A 21,678-nucleotide genomic window follows, 5' to 3' on the forward strand; every position below is an offset into this window, starting at 1 on the left:
CGAGTGTCCCTTCAAACATGAAAAATCTACCAAGAGTGCTCCTTCTACTCCTTCTAGAAATCTTTTGTGGTTCCGCCACCGCTGAACCCTCCTTGGGAAAAAAAGATCTGAAGTTTGAGTATGTGATACTTCATCGTCGGATCACGTCGTCATCCCTGAGAAGGAAAAAACGTCTAAATACCAATACATGAAGCTTTTGTCTTCATGTTTTTCTCTTAAAATTCTACTTTTTAATGATATTATAACTAATTGCATGGAATTTAAGTGCTTTCATATTATATGTATACTCTCAATTAATCTTTTTCATGAAAAGGCTTTAAGTTGATGGGAGGTTAATGAAGTCGATCTGCTCAAATCATGTTCAACTTTTTTTGAACCCCTTCAAGTTCTTAACTAGAGATGTATTTATATGGAGTTTATATTCAAGAACAATTGATCACGATCATAATCAAACCAAGATTGCTCCACACGATTGATCAAATACAACAACCCATTCTGCCAAAACCTTTGAATTTGAAACTATGAATGAATAAAATGGAAACATACATATGTGTATACAGAATTATTTAAAAGGAAAAAAAAAAGAAGGTCAAGACAGAATAATTTATGGAAAAAAAAGGAAAAAGATGAAGATCACGTGATCTGCTGAATGAACACCGACCATGTATGAAGGGGACGTCGCCATCTCCAACAACCATGGTGATCAAAAGCCATGGGCCCATAAGCAACTGCGCTGCCTTGCTGTTTCCTGTGTAAATGGAGCGAATTCTCCACAATTCGTCACCATCAGCAAGACATGAAGAGTTGCAGGTAAGCGGTGCTTCATGGCGCATGAACAGCACCAGTGGAAAGAGATATGGATGGAGCCGAGCTTTATCAATTCGTGGTCGGTGATTCGACTGATTGAATAGCACTTAAAAAATCATGAAGATGGTCCCGTAGGTGCAATAATTTCTCCTTGCCCACAACCTCTGTCATTTCCAGCGATAAGACCAAGAAGATGATCTTGTCCTTTATGTCCCAAATCTAATTTGTGGGTCAGTATCAAATAACATATTCCATTGCAGTTTGCAAAAAATGATCTTAATTTAACACTAATAAAGAAAGCTACAGTCGCAATCTTATCGCCTCTTTTATAACATTCAAGATTCCAGGAATATAAAGTTAGCCTAACTTTACCTTGTATTTAAAGAATAAGAACAAGAATACCAAAGTAGGGTCCTGCCATGGCTTATTCTATTTTTCAATGGGAAAAAGAATAGAGCAAGGGTCGGAAAAGGAGTGTTATGTTTTTTTATTTTTCCCTTATGGGTTCCAATTAACTGTTTAAAAAGGGCTTACCTTCTCCTTTATAACTCAATCCAAGTTAAATTAAAGAAAAACATGGGTTGCAGGAAGTGAAGAAAACAACTATGTCCGCTTTTCTGCCAAAATTTGATGGATTACCTTTTCTCTTTCCTAGAACCTGAAAAAACCGCCTTTCTTAGATGACATGCACTAAATCAAGGTCCGTACTCGTTCAGTACTGTCTCGAATGCTGTAGAATATGCAAGAAACTTCATGAATGTGAAACCTTTTTAATTTATATAAGATTGATTTAAGTATATGAACTTACTTTTTTTATAATACGAAAGGAATAAAGACAAGTGCTAGCTTATAACAACAGCCAGCATAGCAAATTCTTTCTTCGGTTTACGATTAATATAAAAAATCATGGCCGCTTTATTGCTTTTGGCCGACCATCCTTTTCTTAAGCGTTCCTGATTAGAACTTCAGTTAAATGTGTTAATAATGAAAAACTGTTTTCCAATTCATAAAACTGCACAGCTATCCCTACACAAGAAGGGAAGAAATGTTTAATAAATTGGCATATAAGTACTCCTCAAATACCAGGCGCTTAAGTTGTAAGCTTCTAACCATGGTTAATGCAACGAAATGATGAATTTATCTTAAAATTTCCGTACAAATATCGGGAATGAACTTGTCAGTGTGCTGAATTCCCTGCAATTGGGGAAAGAATTTAGGAAGATAAACATTAATCCTTCTTTTCTGTTCTTGTGATGAAATAATTTCATATGTATCTTGAAATATGACCATGGAAACTACGCCTTTCTGTGTGTTTGATTTGATGTACGCAGAAACACCTTAAATCCCAACAGCCAAAAAGAAACAGAACACTAAGAACTTCATTGGGAACATAGAAAATTTTTGTATTGAACAGCGAATAATTAAGCAGTACATCAGTCCAAGAGCATGCAAATGGTTTTCTAGTGGAGAGTAGCAAGATCTGCGACCCCCTTTCCTACTTCTATCAAGTTGATCAACAGCAAGAAAACAGAAGAGGGGACGCTGAATCCCAGCAGCGCCAGCATCCCCAGAGCCACGCTGGGCCTTGTGTTCATCAAAAACGTCTGCAGCATGCCCACCCCTTTGCATACATCGGAATCATATGAGGCATAATACCTCTTCTCCCACTCCATCCAGTCCGCGGGGGCCTCCTGGTTCCGCTCCACCATCTTCATTTCATTAATCCTCATCCTCAGAACGATCATGTTCTCGTCGACAATCTTGCTGCTGAATTCCCGACTGTTGGCGTCTTTTCTTGATGCAGCTACCACTTGCACGCACAGCCGGCCGGAACTTTGCCTGGAGACCCGGTGGCCTGAAACTGGCGGCCTGAAAACCAGAGAGCTGGTGGCAGCTTCCATGTTGGTGGTTGTAGTGCTTAACTGTAAGCTTTTAAAATCTGAGGAAGCAGCGAGGAAGAGGGACTTTATTTATAGACTTCTTGAAAGGAGGAGCTCTTCATGTGCGTTTTGATGCTTGGTAGAAGGCCGCTTTTGTTACGCGTTTGTACTGTACCGAAGTGACAGACATGCGGAGCTGTTTGACAGCGACACCTGTTTCACATCATTCTTCGTTAATTGTTTCATAAAGTAGAAAAGTTATCATCGACAAATTTGCTGATCTTTTTAGTACTTAACTTTTAAGCCAGAATCGCGTGCATTGGACCGTATCATTTGATTCATATCATATTCTCTGATCACTTCCTTTTAAAATCCGCCGACATGAAGCAGGATCAGATCATATGAGCCAAGATCGGCCGGTAAGTACAGCCATCTATTAATAAAAATTAGGCTGAACTTTATCTTTCTTTCTAAGCCGGTGGACAATATTGCATCGGTTTTCTTCGTTTCTGATACATGACAGGAACCAGCATGCTACGGGGTTATCGCTCATGGCTAATGACCCGCAGCTTGGTACTGTATTAGTTGAGAGCTGGCACCGAGTGCATTTAATATTTAAGCAATCAAAGGGTTCCATACAGAAACCACACGGTTTGGCTTTTTCACATGCAAGAACATGACGAACTTTTGTAGGGCCGAAACATAGGCTTTGTATTTAGACGATTAGATTTATACATCAGAGAGATACTTCAAGTTCGTCGTATTTCTTTGTATTAATTATGTTCCTCTAACGCAGATTACACCTTTAAATGGGGATGGTAATCAAAAGCGGAGCCAGAAATTTCTGGTTAAAGGGCACTCGTAATAAATTCTAATTTTTTAATGGTCATCAACATGTAAATGAAAAGAATTGCTCCTCCAAGATGTCAATATAAAAACAAGTACTTTTTGTGGTTTCGGCAACTGATGCTAATTTATAACGTGTATTTCTCCAATTGCTGCAAATAAATTCCATAAGTCGATTGCGGATTTAATTAGTTTAGGGTTTTGCATGCCGAGTTAGCTCAATGTGATAATAGTAACATCCAACCCGCGTCTGGCCAACTTGGGTTTATGCCGAAAAAGGTCTTGCAATTAGTTCTTGGATTTGGTCTAGCAACTGCATGACTTGCACCTTGAGTTAGTAGACACATATAAATTTGCACCTGCTAGATCAGGCTGACTCCACTATTATTTGGTCCAATGAAAAATAATTCAGATGCTTCTACAATTTCATGTCCAAACCTTGGAGTTCAAATGGATGCTTGGATTTACAGAGAGCCTGTTAGTGTGCTCCAACTCTATAAGTTGTCATTTCTCGCTCTACTAAACTATCAAATTAAGGAGGTCTGAATATCATATTAATTAAGTTGGAGGACGTAGAAAGGTCTACAGTTACTGAATCTGATACGAGTAATCCTAAAGCCAGGTTTTTGGTAACCTCAAAAAGCGCGTCAGATGGCAAACCATGCAGTGGTACCAAGATCTGGATTTGGTGAAGCAAGAAATGTGAAAGAAAAGTGGCAGCCATAAAGACCAAAGTGGACTTGTTTAAAAATTATTTTTCTGTTCATTTCCAAAGTTTCTTTGCTGAAGTGATAAGGAAATGGGGGCCCTCCTTTCTTGAAAGATATAAAGATACAAGTAAAAGTCGAGCAACGAGTCCCAGAAAAAAGTGAAGGTCAGGAATGATAGAAGGAAAATACGAAGGTCATATGTGAACTCACAAGTATGAAACCCCGACAAATGAGAAAAAATCCAGACTCGACGAGTCCCCATCAGTCCCCTCCCCTCCGCCTTCATCTTCTTCGTGAATAGACACACCAGTTTACAGTAGTCAAGCAAGTCATGAGGAAAGTGGGGAGCAAGATTAATGAATAACTGATGAGACAGAAAGTTACTGTGTGAACTAAGTATGAAACTCTTGACAGTGGGAAAGAGACCTGGACTAAACGAGTTCCCATCAATCCCCGTTGCTTCTTCTTCTTCCTTTCTTCTTCTTCACACATATCAAACGATATCCACACACACACACCAAACGATAGGCACTGGTGCACCGTGCACGAGTTTCCTGTGTTTGGGTCGGAAATTTTTCATGCGTTTTCTCCTCAAGGCATGGAGAAAATTGTATCCCTCTTTTCAAGCAAACTAGACTCTGGAAGCGTACTACTTTGGTCTTTTCTTCGAGTTTGGAAAACTTTCCTTTCACCGACCAGATATTGTCAGGCCTCTGGTAGGCCCGGCTTTGCCAACTTGATTTTAAACTTGTACTGGCCCATCAACTTGGTATCCCTCAGTCTCAAACACGTTGGGACGTTTTCGAAAATATGTGATATGTACGAGAAAATCAAATAACATAAAAAAAAGGGAAAAATAATGAGATCTTGAAAGTTTTACCAAAAACGTAAATCTTGTGATTTTATAGTAATTTTTCATTGTTCTTCTTGATATTTTCATAGTTTTTTTTTCCAATTTTTTAGTTTTTTTTTTTTTTAATTTTTCATGATTTTCCAGAGGCCCTCAAAAGGCCAATCGCCAAGCCTCTCGTAGGGAATGAAATTTAAGAAACTCAAATGGAAGAACAGTCCCCTGTTAAGGACACAATAGAAAAGGCCAAAAAACTACAGTTTCGTCACGGTCCCGCTCAAAACTGAGGCCACAGCCTCTTGTTAAAGGAGGGTCGAACACATCAACAGTGCGTGTTTGATAACTTACAGACGGCAGTCCCCTGCAGGCCTCCCTAACAAAAGGCGATGTTTATTTGGCTTATTTGAATGCGTAGAGGCAATCAACTTGCAAGACTTCTTCATCATTGACGTATAACCAAATTTCAGTTGATTTCATAGAAAAAATGCTTACATTTGTTATAACCGCTGCAAAAGGACTCGTTACGCTCATGATTATCAAGGAACAGAAAGGCATTTCAAAGAATCAAGGGAGCCGTGGTCGGTGTTAGGTGGCTTTCAGGGGCCCCATGTTCTATTGTTCCCGGACAGGAGCATTTTGCACTTTTAAGAAAAATTCTTTTCAGGTTTTACTTTTTTCTTCCTAGCTATTTTTTTGATAATTTCTGATCGTTAGAGTTGTTTGGCAATATGAACACTCTAACAATGTCTCATGAATCTGTCCCAAAATTTTTGAAACATAGAGTGTCCCTGATATCAAATGACCTCTTAACACACACAGTTAGGCATAAAGAGCGTAACATATAAGCTGCTATAAAACCAAGGAACATGACGTACATTAGCAGTGGGATTTTGCAACACTCCAAGAGCAGCCCAGCGGAATTACTTTTCTTTGCCGACGGTTAGGGCCGTAGGCAGTTATCAAGAATGTTGTAGTTGCAAGAAGATGTGAATGGGGAAATACGTGAAATTGACGCTTCTGTTGCAATAATAGAGAAGTTAGGATTAAATAAGAAAGCACCAGGGATGCGATGGAAAATATATATATATACGATGACATACACAAAGTATTTTTGGTTCATACATAACGGCCTGGCCGGGCCATTCCAAGCCCATGTTACTTTCTTATTTACCTGATCAGATGGTAGATATACCAATATGTGAAAAAAAAATGTGTTTCTTGATTGTCATTGAGAAATGAGGCACTGGGTAAAAAGATGTGTTTGTTGATTGCCACCCAGAAGCTTGTGAGCAGTGCAACTAAAGTTTAAAACAGCATTCAACTTGACCTCAGTACCACATGAGACCAAATTAACACATCAATTAGTCTACCTGTTGTATCAAACAAATTAACCAGTGTGGTCTCCCTCTCTCTCTCTCTCTTTCTCTCTCTCTGTTTTTTTTGCTTAAAATACTGGCTGGAGAACATGTTCATGGAACAAAAGCTCAATTCAGTCGATGGTGACCTTAACAAAGTGAACTGACCAACAGCAACCACATAATTAGTTGTGTGACTATCATGCCTCCCGTCAACTGTACAACAAAAGCTACTTTCATGGCGGACGACCTTCCATAAAACAACTGATGGCGTAGAGAGAGAGAGAGATGAAGTCATCTCCTTATGTTTCATCAACCTTGAAGGCCTTTTTACTTACCATCACCATTGTCGCATTCCGAAACAAATTCTAAAAAAACCCTGCTGGAGGATAGGCCACTGACCATATTATTACAACAACATATAAAAAATTGCTATGTATAGTGAGAGTCAACCAGTAAGGACAAGAGCTGGTATTTACAAATTAGAGAGCATGCAACATATTCATAACATGGGTTGATTCGGAGGATGAAAATTCTACTATGTCACACTAGAAATGTTAGGCAAAGTCTGATTGTGTACAACTCTGCCTTCAAAGTATCTACACTGCCAGTTCAGCCATAACTTCTTGTTGGCGATCAGGAAGACATTCATGTCCGGTTGTGAACAAAATTAGGGAGGATCTCCTCAAAGGACTAAAGTTTCATCAGGAGAGCCCTTGTGCTAAAGGCCTTGCCTGTAGGATATGGACCCCTCATTTCCCCTTTTAAAGGCAAAAATCACTAACTTGCTATAGTTTGCAAGATCAGATAGACAAGGACGGAGCCAAGATTTTTTTGTCGCAAGTGCCAAACTATGATTTCAAAATTTTAACATGGATCAAAATAGAAATTTTCAAATTTTATATGTAATATTAAACTATTTTTTTGTATATTTACATATAACTTTTTAAAGTTTTTAAAATCTAGGAAGGGGCCTTGGCCCCTCCTGACCCCTCCTTCCCTCCGCCCCTACATACAGACAGTTCTTTCTCCAAGATCACAGGCCAAGCCTCAACTTTACAATCTGTGTTGAGCCACAGATCAAGCTCTTCTTGCTTATTTGAGTTAGACAGGTGTTCGACACACGTTGCCGATCACCATTGGTGCATTGATAAAGAAATTAAAAACTGTTATGGTGTTTCATATCAGATAGAGCTTCTTTGCACACACAACAGGACGCACCAAAAGGGGGTGGAGGGTATTTTTGATTTTTTTTATAAAATAATAGGTATTTTAGACTTTTTAGCCTTTTTACCATCCCTTATTATGTTTTTCAAAGAGTTCCTTTTCATTTTTTTTAACTTTTAATGAAAATATTTTGGTTATTGCATAGCTCTGTACACACAAAAAATTGTACACAACCGGCTTCGGTTTCACACAAGCACCGACCATGATCAGCTCCCTAGTGGCGGTAACCGAAACAAGTCTAATAACTAGAACTCAGTCAGGAAGCTCAAATGTAACCGGACTCCGGTGACAAATGAGTCGAGTTTGAGCTCAATATTTGAACTTTAGTATCAAACGAGGGGAACTCTAGTTTTCAAAATATTGTATCCGGTACCACTACACTCAGAAAAAGTATATGCCTGGGAATGACTTCTTCTTTCTTATCTCACTTTCACTCTCCACCTACATTCTTTTTTTCTCACTTTCACAAATAAAATCACTCTAAAATTCGCTAATCACATGAGAAGAAGAATCTAAACACCATGATTGTTTCAGCTTAAGCTTACCAAACATGTGCACAAGTAGAACTTGAGTTTCATAGCTTGGTCGACTTGAGTTTCTGGGTTTGGGTACCTAGAGAAGCCAAATCTCCTTTTTCTTTCCCTTGAGAAATTGAATGATGACCGGATTTCAATAAGCCTATCGGCCCAACCAACTATGCAAATGCTTATTGAGTTGTCAAGCAGAGTTTCATTTGCAGCTAAGCTCTAACTCAGTGATGGAGTCAGATTTTTTTTTTTTTTTTTTGAAAAAGACACTAAGCATATAGTTAACAAATTTTCAGTTGACCATTATATGAGGGGCCACACACATTTTGTGATCAAGCCGCTGCATTTGGGGTCAATGACTAGATAGCCAAGGTTAGATGAGACTTTCTTTCGTGAGCTAACCTTCTTTGCTTCCTCTTTTCCTCTTTGTTTCGAATGTCCATCCAATCTCTGATTCCAGTCCATAACTTCTTTGAATATAGACTCTGACCCCGGTTTTAGACGGCAGCCCTGACGTGATGAAAGCATCTGGTATGTGTAGAATGTACATAGTTGGGTTGTCGGATCTACTGTTTCCACAGTAGCTTCCTCTGTATCCGCTGATGCCTTTTGACAACCCCCAACAAGGATCCATGTTGCCCTCGCTGCCGAAAGGCAATTACAATTTTCCATCAAACCTTGATGTCCCCCAAAGCTAAAAGACACAAACCACTCGCAAAGTCAAAGACAAAATTCACTATCATGCACCATTGGGAAACCTGTCGGAAAGCCATATATAACAGATTCAGATACACCTAAATTTAACTATTAATTTAGGCTTGCATAGAATGAGGTGCATGCCCCATGAACCCGACATACTTCCACTCCTGCTCTAACTTGGACTCAAATTCAGACTGAGGTAAAACCAATATTTTCAAAGCTGGAGATGCCTTTGCTAGAAAGTAACTCGGCTGGTGTGCAGCCCTGGCTAACGACAACAAACGACAGGAATACGGTTTTCCACCAATCTAGTGACGGTGACAAAGCACAAGGGCCAATGAGTTGAATGCAGAGGCGTTATCGCGGTCTCTGGCGCGCGGATGCATGAATTGAATGCAGAGGCGTGTCAACTTAGCTTTCCCATCGCGATCAACTGAAATGAACAAGCCGAAGTGTTCCTGTTCTCATCACTTCTTACGATGAAAACATATTCAACCAAGGCCTCGCGAGCCCCGTCCAGCCACATTGTCGATTCTTGAAGTATTGTTTGTTTTTCTTATCTGTTTTGAGCTTAATTATATGCTAAATTGATTAGCTAATTTTGGATTAATGAGAAAGAATCCCACCGTTCGAGTGAGAGGCTAAAACCCTTTCCACCCCCTTTCTTTTCTCTCGTTGCCTCTTAGGTTTATAGTTGTTTGAGGTTCTAGAGTGGTAATACGGTACACTTTTCGACTCCATGTCACACGTCACCATTCTCAATTCAAATGAGTAACACTTACAGGAAGACCCTTCCGACTCAGGCCAACCATACTATGTTGAAAGCTATTAACTAATTAGTAGTATTTCTGATCACCTAAAAAGGACCATACGATCAAGTAACTTAATGGTAATAGAATTTATAGATGTAACTTAAGTAAATTGTTAACTAAAAAAATTAATCATGTCAAAGATCAAAAGATGCAATTTTTATGGCTTAAAAAATTAATATAGTTCTGTAAAGCTTAATTTGAAATACCGCCTGCTCATCCATTAAGTGTGTTGAGCTACGTGATCTATTGAGAATGTGTATTTAAGCTAGAGAACACACGGATCCAGGTACAGTGGCGCACCGACAACTTTCAAAAAGTAATATTAGTGCATAAAATTAATGAATGTATAAAAAGTTCTAATTTTTAAAATAAGGTCGACGTTCATGTTACAACGCTCGTATCCCTTTAATGTATACGGACTAAATAATAATAGATTATAATAATACAAGCTTATACACAAGGAAATCCTAAATGGTACTCCATGCTCATATGCATTTGCATTGGAAAAAACCAATGAAATTTATGCTGCTTTCTAAGCCTACCTAAATGAGCTTTAACAAGCTGAACCGAGTGGATCCACGGTTCTTCCTGCCGCTTTCTGTGCATGATGCCTAGTGATGACATCCAGTGGAACAACATGTACATACTTGTGAATCTTTGCCATGAAATGAGCCACTAGGAAAGAAGATACATGAACCACCATCTTCAATTTGGAACTGATTCCTTAGCCCAATATTTGATATTGAAATAAAAGAAACTAGTATACTTCTTTGCGGCACAGCCGCATATGCAATAATTGCCAGTGGCCCTAAGTTCAATCCCTATCTACTCTTAATGGCCCCGCCGCCGGCCACCAGCAGAGGTGGAGCTACAGTATTGCTGGTGTGGGCAATTGCCCACACTAAGACAAAAAGATTACATTATTTACATACAGGAACTTCATAAATTGTCAGTTTTTTATATATGAGTGTCCCTTAAGATTTAAAATTTAGATTTGGGGTGTCCCTCAGCCAAATATTTCTGACTCTGCCGCTGGCAACCATCATTGATCAGTCTTTGTCGTTAGTTTTTGTTCCCTAGTTCCAATCAATATCATAGCCAATGTTTTCAGAATCGGCTTGAATTAAACGATGCCAATAGGTGGCAAGGCCAAACCTGACCACCATTTTGAAAGAAATGAATGTTCAGCATATTGAGCTAGGGTTAGCAACTTCTTCGCTTCTATCTATTCAAGGGGCCAAATACATCTTGTCTTTCATAAAAGGTAATGCCGTGCTCGTGAGGTTCGGTACCTCTAGTTGGGCTATTTAGGTGTAATCAGTCACTAGTTCTAATCTTAGAGACACTCGACCTGCCTTGGGTAAGTTGACAGGATCGAGAAGTGGGAGAATGGCCTCAGCGGTTTTATGTACCTGATCTTTCAGCCCAAGACGGTTTCTTCTAAGGGTGTCCTCAGATCCATGGTTTGCATAAAATCACTAGGATTTCAAATCCGAAGATTTAAGATGGAACCTCTTTTCCTCCTTTACGAAGCACATCTTTTAATGCAGTCTCCAATCTGAAATCAGGTGCTATCAAACACTTCCTAAAGTAACAGTTCACAGAAAGAAAAAAAAAAAGGCCTTTGTTGAGCCAAGAATCGGATTCCGAACGACTAAAGCATTCATCTGGGATCTGGCATGATTAGATTCAAAGACATAAAGGAGGCCAAAATCGACCAGGCCCCAGATCCAACTCATTTGCAACAGAGTACCAAACTTTGGGGTCTGCAATTGGAAACCACCAAGTCCAACGCTACAGTTCAAACAGCGAAGATCCTCTGTTTTTCTTTTTGTGGGTGGTATATATCTGAAAGATGAGTAACTAAAATTTCAAAAGTATATATGCTACTCATTTATTTATACAATAAGTCTTGAAAGAGCAAACGAAAACAGACAACTATAGAATATGGATCATCAGTATTATCATGCAAAGATCAATATTTTTACCACCAAAGACGATATAATTGACACAAGGAGATTCTAGCTAGTACCAATGATTTGATGTCCAGCCTCAATCACATAGAGAAGGGCTGCAACAACAGAAGAGGGCACGCTGAAACCGAGCAGCAGCAGCATCCCCAGAGCCACACTGGGCCTGGTGCCCATGAGAAACCTCTGCAACTGACCCACCCCTTCGCACACGTCCGAGTCATACGAGGCGTAGTACCTCTTCTCCCACTCCATCCAGTGGGCAGGCGCCTCGTAGTTCCTCTCCCCCATCTTCATCTCCTGAATCCTCTTCCTCAGCACGATCATGTTCTCGTCCACCATCCTGCTGCCCCGCCTCCGGTCGCCGGACTCACTCGGCCTCGTCACCAGCACCCGGAAACAGAGCCGTCTGGCACCAGCGCCGCAGCAGGATTTGCCTAAAACCAGCGGCCTGAAAACCAGGGAACCGGTGCTACCCTCCATGGTGCTCAGAGAATGTAAAAGGAGTATATGCCTATACGTATATATCTGTGGACTCTGATAGTCATGTGTGGTAGGATGCTTTTGGTGCGAGGACAATCGGTGCCAACAAATTCATCTCCCTCCTTTTTCTGCGGTAAAAGAATTAAAATTACTATCGGCAGACGCGTTGGGCAGCTGATGGAGACACGTGATGAAAAACCATAAGAATCCTTGAAGAATATGGTGAATTTGGTGCTCAAGAACAAATCTTACTCGAGATCTCAACCATAACAAGTGCACTCTGTGGTTGCCTGTTGATCTCTTAACTCCATCGGTTTTGCACCTTGTTCATGATTAATTTGGAAGTTTCCCTCACAGTTAGCATGATTTTCTTCTAATTGGTAGATAGACTGGAAGAAATGGAAGGAGCCCCGCAGCTTCCCGGGAACATAAACGTCATCATCATGATTATAATCATGAAGACATTGCTCTAGAATAAATGGATCCACCATTTTCAAGGATTTCAACTTGGGGACCTTGTTTGACACTTATTCCCAAATCCCAAATATGACTTTTGTTATGATTTTCATATAATTTATGTAAAGAGGTAGAATATTGAGGATGAATTGAATCCACCACTTTGAAAAACGTAAGCTTTTGTACTCATCCATACTTTGTCTTTAATGGTCATTTAGTTACAAAAGTTCATGAAAGGGGTGCTACTGCCATAAAGTCTCCTTGGTTCTTCTAGTTCAAAGAAAAAGAAAAACTAATGCAATCATCCAAATGTATTTGCTAAAGTGCTTTTTTATTTGATATTTGAGCCGCCTTTTAAAGAGGAAAAAAAAAGAAAAGTAGTATTTGTTTCGGAAGTAGCGACAAAAGGTTGGTCCCGAATGAATCTCAAATGCAGATATAGAACATTGAGTTTCTCTTGATACAAACTATGGCTGACTTGAAAACCAATGTCACATGCCGGTTTTCTTCCTGCTTGTCTTGTAAGGAAGGAAGCGATGTACCTCCTGTGGTTCGATGTAAAAAAAAAAAGGTCATTTGTAGTGTCATGGGTTGACTCCTTTAGCCCGTGCAGCACGGCAAGAACCTGATTGCCGTAAGCCTTCAAACCAGCGAAAGGGGTGCAAAGGTAGTTTTAAAAAACAAGTGCATAAAAAACGCTTTATGAATAAAAAATCTCGTAATGTATTCAACTTGAAAAATTTGTACATCACCAGAAATATAAGCAAGGAGAATGATCTCAACTTTACTTACACAGGATAGGATGGCCGAAGCCGCTTACAGGATTCCCAAACCGACCACCCAAAACTAAGAATCTTAATACATGACACTTAAACCGATGGGAGGGTACTTCCTTACAAGCAAACAAGCGTAAGCAAATGACTCAACATAAGCAAAGAAAGTATAATGTAAACAAAGTAAAGGATTGTACAGACTCTTAGACATGGGGGAACAGGCTCCCCCCTTCAAATCAAGCACCGTCCTCGGCGCCAGTAGCTTCATGATAGGCTTTGATTTCCAGCAGGTAGCGCTGCTTCATATAAAAGGCATACTCCTAGGTTGGATTTTGTTCGTCTATCCACTTTACTTGGTACTTCTTCGACTCCCCTAGATAGTTTGTCTTGTGTCAAAAAATTTCCTCCATCTGACGGTCCATCGCTCGCTTACTCGACGGGGCTCGCTGTAAGATCGGGTCTCGTTCTGGGACGCTTTTGTCAGGGTCTTCCTCATCAAAGTAGAAGGGCTTCAGGTTGCAGACATGGAACACTGAATGCACCTTAAAGTCTGGCAGTAAGTCTAGTTTGTAAGCTAGCTTCCCGATTCTCTTCAGCACTGTAAAGGGACCTTCATACTTGCTGATTAATGACCTGTGTCGACCACGAAAAATACCCATGCGATCAGGATAAAGCTTCACGAGGACTTGATCGTCGACTCGAAACTTGATCACCGAATCGAAACTCCATTGGCCTTCGATTCCGATCTGTGAACTTCTTCATTTTCTTGGCGGCCTTATGCAAGAACACCTTAGCCATCTCCATCTGTTTTTGCCAATCGCGAACGAACTGGTAGGCAAAAGTAGGCCGTCCCTTTTCTTGGGCTGCAAGGGTATGAGGCATCAACGATTGTTGCCCAGTGGCTATCTCAAATGGACTATGTCCAGAAGACTCGCTCTTCTGTAAATTGTAGCAAAATTGAGCTACATCCAACAATTTCACCCAATTCTTTTGATTCGCGTTGACATAGTGCCGAAGATATTGTTCCAACAATCCGTTGATCTGTTCTGTCTGGCCATCTGTTTGTGAGAGGAAACTCGTTGAGAATAATAAATCTGAACCAAGCAAACGAAATACTTCACGCCAGAACTTCCCTGTGAAGCGAGCGTCCCGATCACTGACAATGCTTTTTGGCACGCCTCAGTACTTGACTATATGCTTCACAAATAACTCTGCCGTCTTCTCCGTGGGACATTCCTTAGAGGCTGGGATAAATGTGGCATACTTCAAAAGTCTATTCACAACCACAAGGATGGAGCTGAAGCCGTCAACTTTGAGAGGCATTCCCACGGACGTTTTGGAATAAGAAGAGGCTCCAGGAGACCGGCCGGCTTCTTATTCGTTCCCTTGTCCTGCTGGCAAATCAAACATGTTTTCACATATGCTTCAACATCATTGCATATCTGTCGCCAATAGTAACCATGTTCGAGGAGCACCAGCGTCCGCTTCTGGCTAGGATGGCCAGCCCACAAAGAGTCATGGCATTCCTTCAACAATTTTCACCAAAGGTTGCCCCATCTACGTACGAAAACCCGTCCTCCTTTTGCCATTAGAAGTCCATCACGCAACCAAAATCATCGCGTTTTTTCTGCTCCAGCTTTCTCGACCAAGTGCTTGGCCACAGGGTCCTGCTTCATGCCTTCTCGAATCCGCCCGAGAAGAGCACTCTCAAGTTGTGCTTCGGATGATGTTGTCCAAGTAACTGCCAACTCTGCCTTTCGACTTAGTGCATCAGCTATGACGTTTGTTCCTCCCGCCTTGTATTCCAAGGCAAAATCGAATTCCGCAAGGAATTTCTGCCATCGGGCCTGCTTCGAGCTCAACTTCTTTTGAGTTTGGAAGTAACTTGTGGCTACATTATCAGTCTTGACCACAAATTGACTTTCCAACAAGTAATGTCTCCATGTACGAAGACAGTGGATAATGGCCGTCTTCTTCCTTTCATGGACCGAGTACCGATGCTCTGCGTCCTTAAGCTTTCTACTTTCATAGGCAACTAGGTGACCTTCCTGCATCAAGACTCTGCCAATAGCAAAATCTAATGCATCTGTGTGGACTTCGAACTTCTTCGAGTGGTCGGGTAACCTGAGCACAGGCTCCTGCGTCAGGGCCCCCTTCAATTTCTCGAAGGCATCTTCTTCAATTTCTTCCCAAGCCCAAGTTTGGTTCTTCTTCAACAAATCAGTGAGAGAGAGGCACAACTATCAAAGAATACCCCTCAATGAATCGCCGATAGTAGTTTGCCAAGCCGAGAAAAGATCGCAACTCCGGTACATTGGTCACCTTTTCTATATCCATTCGCAACTGACCTTTACCCACTATATGACCGAGAAAACTGATTTCTTGTTAGCCAAATAAGCACTTCTCGTGCTTCACATATAGTTCATTTTCCTTCAGCACATTGAACACTAGCCGCTGGTGTTCCACATGATCTCCCATTGAGCTGCTATACACTATAATATCATCAAGATAGACTACCACAAACTTATCTAAGTACAGGTAGAATATCTTGTTCATTAGAGTCGAAAAAATGGCTGGGGCACTCGTCAACCTGAACTACATTACCAAGAATTCAAAGGCACCGTAGCGAGTGACACAAGTTGTCTTCGGCTCGTCACCGTCAACAATCCGAACTTGCCAAAATCCCGATCTGAGGTCCAGCTTGGAAAATACTCGAGCTCCCCCTAGCTGATCAAAGAGATCTGCAATCAAAGGTAAGTGGTACTTGTCCTCACCGTTACCTTGTTCAGCGCCCGATAATCTACACGTAACCTTTTGGAGCCATCATGTTTTGCTTGGAACAACACTGGTGCACCAAAAGGAGCTTTGGAGAGTCTGATTATACCTCCAGCTAGCATCTCGTCCAACTGTCGCCGAAGCTCTTTCAATTCTGTAGGGGTCATCCGATAAGGTGTCATTGCCGGGGGTTTGGCACCAGGAATGAGTTTTATGACATGATCCACTTCACGTCGAGGTGGCAGCCGTCTAGGGAGCTCCGCATGCATTGTTCCTGCGAATTCCGCTAAGAAAGGCGCAAGCACCTCTGGGACCAGACCAGGTGTCAGAGAACCACGGTTGGAAGTCTACGAATAATTTTGGAGGTTTTGAACACCTCGTTTCTGTTAATGAGTCGTAACTGTAATATGTGTTAAGATTTGAAGATATTTATTTTACAAAAATCAAATATTATTTTGATGGGCCATGTTCCATTCATGGCTGGATTTTTCCATACTCAAAGGAATTCTGACCCTTCTTTCTACTCTACAGGTAGTTCGTGATAGATTCTGGCTTATGGAGTGACGACCTCAGGCCTTATGATGGACGGGCATTGGCATTCTGGACAGTGCGTCAGTTTTGAGCTTAGTGGTCATTTTAGTTGTTTGGGTCCATATGTTTTATTTTAATACAGTGCATTTATTTATGTTTTGGTCATGACTCAATATTACTTCCGCTATTATTCATTTATGCAATGAAAAAAAAATTGGTGTAAAAAATTGGGTCGTGAAAGCTTTGGTATCAGAGCACAGTGTCTATAGTCCATGTCCAATGCCAATATCGATCACAAGCTGAGGAAAGGTCATCCAAGCCTGTTAGAGAATGGTGTTTTTGATTTATTGTGAATTTTGAGTTATAAAGTTTTATAGTAGTTTTAGCGGATTGTTTTACTTACACTGCATGGAGTGACGACCTTAGGCCTTGTGATGGACGGGCATTGGCATTCTGCACACTGCATCGGTTTTGGGCTTAGTGGTCATTTTAGTTGTTTAGGTCCATGTGTTTTATTTTAATACAGTGCACTTGTTTATGTTTTAGTTAGTTTACCTAAAACATTTGAAACGTTAGTTATGAAGGAATATACTTAAAACTGTCAAGTTAATCTTAAATGAGACATTTGAGGAAAAGATGGAGTTAAGGGCATATTTAACCACATTTTACATCAATTAAAATCCTCATTGTGCTGCAGCCCTAAATGATCACGTCCAGCAATAGAAAGAGAGAGAGAGAAAAAAGAGTTGCTGCCAAGATTTTCAGAGGTAAGGGGATGTTCAGCTTTGAATGGATTATGTAGCCTTGTATTTTTTGTTGGATGTTGGGGGATAGATACACTTATATGCACGTCTTAATAGTAGACCTATGTGTTCTTACACCTAAATAAGAATCGATTTGTGAAGTGTTATATGTTGGAATTATATTCATGCTCTTAGTTTTGTCTATTCTTGATTTACATCCATACGCATATGCATGCATGAAACGTAACTACGTGTGTGCAAAAATGTATATACATATACAATAATAATGAAAACAATAAGGGGGTGATTAGAGCGTTAACATGAGGTTCGGCCATATTTCCGAACTCCCAGGTTAGATGAAAAACCCCTGTTCGGTCATCCTCTTCTGTGAAGATCGAAGCCATCGACTTCTATGTTTCTGTCACGGGCATTGACAGTAGCATCCGCCCTTTCTTCAATCTTCCTGTTGCTGGAGAGCTCCGGGAGAAGGGAATACAGGGAGATTTGCAGCGGAGGCGATTTGGGGGAAAAGGGTTAACACGGTATGGAAGACGCAGGCTTCCTCCAATCGTTCCTCTGTGTGGGCCGGTTCATCCCTGTCGCAACAAATGAGGAGACAGATTTGGGGAGGTCGTCTTCCTCACAGCAGCAAGGTTGAGAGAAGAGAGCAGAGGAGACGACGGCGACGACAGCGACGGGTGGCTGGTGGCGCAGTAGCATGGAACCGAACGACGTTCCTCACTGGAGAATGAGAGATTGCTCGTGCTGGTGATGGGTCGCAGAAGAATCGGTGGAACCACCGTCGGACGAAGCAAGGACGCGAGGAGAGAGAAAAGGGGGCGAGAAAATGAAAAAAATTAGGGTTCGAGCCATTTTATAACGAATTTGGGTGTATGTGAGTGCGAACTTTGTTTTGCCCAGTGGTTGGTTTTGTCCCGGGAGGTAGTGGTGCGCTTGAGCTCACTGTTGACGCACACTCCTCTGTCTGCACTGGAGGGCCCACAGGGTATTGGGCGGCACAAGGGCTCGGGATTTTGCTGTTTCTGTTGGAGAGCAAGGCGTCTCCTCGTTCCTCACCCCGGGTTTCTAGAGGTACCATGCTGCTGCAGTGGTGATTTGGGATATTTCAGGAGGCTTCACTGCAGGTACCCTCGATCTGTTGATTGCTTGGTGAAGAGATGTTATGTTCTGCCCGTCAGTGCCCACGGGGATTTCCATTGTTGCTCGGTACAATGACCATGGCATTGTCAAAGAACCATGGTTGGAAGTCTATGAATAATTTTGGAGGTTTTGAACACATCGTTTCTGTTAATGAGTCATCACTATAATATGTGTTAAGATTTGAAATTATTTGTTTTAGAAAAATCAAATATTATTTTGTTGGGCCATGTTCCATTCATGGCTGGATTTTTCCATACTCAGAGGAATTCTGACCCTTCTTTCTACTCTACAGGTAGTTCATGTTAGATTTTGGCACTTGGAGTGACGACCTCAAGCTTTGTGATGGATGGGCATTGGCATTCTGGACGCTACGTCGGTTTTGGGCTTAGTGGTCGTCACTCCATGAGCCAGAATCTATCACGAACTACCTATAGAGTAAAAAGAAGGGTCAGAATTCCTTTGAGCATGGAAAAATCCAGCCATGAATGGAACATAGCCTATCAAAATAATATTTGATTTTTGTAAAACAAATATCTTCAAATCTTAATACATATTACAGTTACGACTCATTAACAGAAACGAGGTGTTCAAAACCTCCAAAATTATTCATAGACTTACAACCGTGGTTCTCTGACAAAGTCATGGTCATCGTGTCGAGCAACAACAACAACAGAAATTCCCGTGGGCAGTCATGGGCCGAACAGAACATCTTTTCACGAGGCGATCCAACTGATTGAGGGTAACCTGCAGTGAAGCCTCCTGAGATATCCAGATCGCCGCTACAGCAGCATGGTCCCTCTAGGAACCCGGGGTGAGGAACCAGGAAATGCCTTGCTCTCCAACAGAAACAACAAAATCCGGGACCCTTGTGCCACCCAATACCCTGTGGGCCCTCCAGTGTAGACAAAGGAGTGTACGTCAACAGTGAGCTCAGGCGCTCCACTACCTCCTGGGATGAAACCAACCACTGGGCAAAACAAAGCTCGCACTCACATATACCATTGCACACAGTCCATGTTTCGCCTTCGAATTTCAAATGTGAGGGTTTGTCATCACTAGACCTCGTCTAGTACCTCTCACAGAAATCGCCCTCAGGCTCGGTTTCTCAAACAAAAGCAACAAGTCATTTTCTAACTTAATTTAATGACAGTCAAGCAAAGCACATCACGTCTAGAATCCTTAAATAATAATATTATAATCCTCATTTGAAAACAAGAAATTTATTTTTAAATTCTTAGGACGTGGCTTTCCTCCTCTAATGGTTCTGAAATTAATTTCAGAACCATTTTTCTAAAATCTTAAACACAACAAAGAGCATCAAAGAGAAATAAAACATAACATTTCGGTTTTAATTCATAAAACCCCATTTTGGTGATTTCTAAGAACTTGGAGGGTATCAAAACGCCATTTCAAATTAAATACCTGGTTTTTGCTGAAAATCATTTTTGCATGCCTCTTTTTGAAGAGGTTTTCAGAAAAACGTTGTGGCATTAATAAGATTTTAACAGCTTATCTGAATATTTTGCCAATTAGGTGGACCCATTTTGAAAATTTTCAACTTTACTATAAATTTGGTCCACCCCTAATCTCTTCTTCATTTCTCACCGATTTTTCTCTCTCCTCACGGCTGCTCCCTCTTCTTCTCGCTCGACCAACGGTGGGTGGTGGCTTCAACCGATTTTTCACACCCAAACCAATGGAACACTTCTTCTTCTCGCAGCTGTTTCTACCGGCCATCCGACAGCTTCCACCACCGTCGTCTCCTCTGCTCTCGTCTCTCAACCCTGCTGCTGTGTGGAAGACTACCTCCCCAAATATGTCTCCTCATTTGTTGTGACAGGGATGAACTGGCAAACCAAGAGGGACGACGAGTGGAAACTTGTAACTTCCAGGTTGCGTTCCTCCTTTTCCCCAAGTCGCCTCTGCTAATACCATGAAGGAGACGACTGGTTTCCCGTTGATTGGCGACAGGTCCTGCTCGTCGATGGAGTTGGGGTATTTCCTTTCCTCCTCATTCTTGTGTGTTGGTTAAAACTCTTGACCATTGCTGTGTGTCGAGCAGAGCGGCCTTTCCCTCTGTTGACGATGTTCTGGCTTGTTCTTTTCCCCTTTTTTTTCTTGTAATAGGTTCGGGAGGACAGCAGAGTCTTCCCTTTTGGGATATGCGTAGTCCGTTCTGTGGCCAGACCCTTTGCGAGGGTTCTGGTATATAATTTTTTTTTGTTGTTTTGAATCTGTAGTTGGTTTGAAAAATTCTAACGTATCTTTATCTCATACATGCCTGCTCGGTTTTAGTGTTGATTATAGACTAGGTTTCTCATAGATGGAACAATAAGAGAGAAACAACGAGAAACACCTAATCTAGGCATAAAAATTCATAAACCCACGTGCATATGTATCTATAAGAACTTAAAATATGTAAGCTGCATGCTACATTCATGATTGAAAATCCCCATAACTTTGAAAATATTGGCAGCAACTCCTTCCCTTTGCGTGAAGTTCCTTTCTAGCAGCCTCCTACTTCAATCTCAATCTCTCTGTGGCTGGACGTGCTCCTCTAATGCTACAAAAAAAAGAGAGTTTCTCCTTTCAATTACATCTTTATCCATATCCTTTCCCTCAAATGTCTCATTTTGATAAACTTAACCGTTTTTTTTCTTTAAAAGAGACGTGGGTCTTACATCCTTCCCCCCCAAAAAGAAATTTCGTCCTCAAGATTTGAGCATACCTTATTGGAACAATTGAGAATTACTCTTTCTCTTGTCCTCTTCTGGCTCCCACGTGCATTCCTTGATGCTATGATGCTGCCATTCCACTTCAACTAGTGGGATGGTCTTCTTCCGCAACACATGCTCCTTACGATCTATAATCCGCAGTAGTTGTTCTTCTATTGTCATGTCTTCTTGCAAATCAACTTCTTCGTACTCTATCACATGCGAGGGATCAGGTACATACTTCCTTAACATCGACACGTGAAATATTGGATGAACATGACTATACTGCGGTGGAAGTGCAATTCGATATGCAACATCTCCAACTTTTTCCAGAATCTCGAATGGACCAATATATATTG

The 21,678-nt window shown here is 41.2% G+C and overlaps 2 protein-coding genes across 2 annotated transcripts; both read right to left on the reverse strand.

The window, feature by feature from the left end:
* Positions 1–2,166: 2,166 nt before the first annotated feature.
* Positions 2,167–2,789, reverse strand: LOC116264698 (uncharacterized). Its single transcript, XM_031645045.2, has one exon. It carries the CDS (start codon positions 2,706–2,708, stop codon positions 2,268–2,270), a length of 441 nt encoding a protein of 146 aa, XP_031500905.1. The 5' UTR covers positions 2,709–2,789; the 3' UTR covers positions 2,167–2,267.
* An 8,784-nt stretch (positions 2,790–11,573) lies between these two features.
* LOC116264630 (uncharacterized) lies at positions 11,574–12,424 on the reverse strand. Its single transcript, XM_031644957.2, has one exon. The coding sequence runs from the start codon at positions 12,164–12,166 to the stop codon at positions 11,735–11,737; it is 432 nt and encodes a 143-aa protein (XP_031500817.1). The 5' UTR covers positions 12,167–12,424; the 3' UTR covers positions 11,574–11,734.
* Between the last annotated feature and the right edge of the window lie 9,254 nt (positions 12,425–21,678).

The sequence above is a fragment of the Nymphaea colorata genome, chromosome 11 (assembly GCF_008831285.2).
Source record: "Nymphaea colorata isolate Beijing-Zhang1983 chromosome 11, ASM883128v2, whole genome shotgun sequence".
Lineage (NCBI taxonomy): Eukaryota > Viridiplantae > Streptophyta > Magnoliopsida > Nymphaeales > Nymphaeaceae > Nymphaea > Nymphaea colorata.

Coding starts and splice junctions, on each gene's coding strand:
- LOC116264698 (XM_031645045.2), bottom strand. CDS start 2,708: ATGGAAGCTGCCACCAGCTCTCTGGTTTTCAGGCCGCCAGTTTCAGGC.
- LOC116264630 (XM_031644957.2), bottom strand. CDS start 12,166: ATGGAGGGTAGCACCGGTTCCCTGGTTTTCAGGCCGCTGGTTTTAGGC.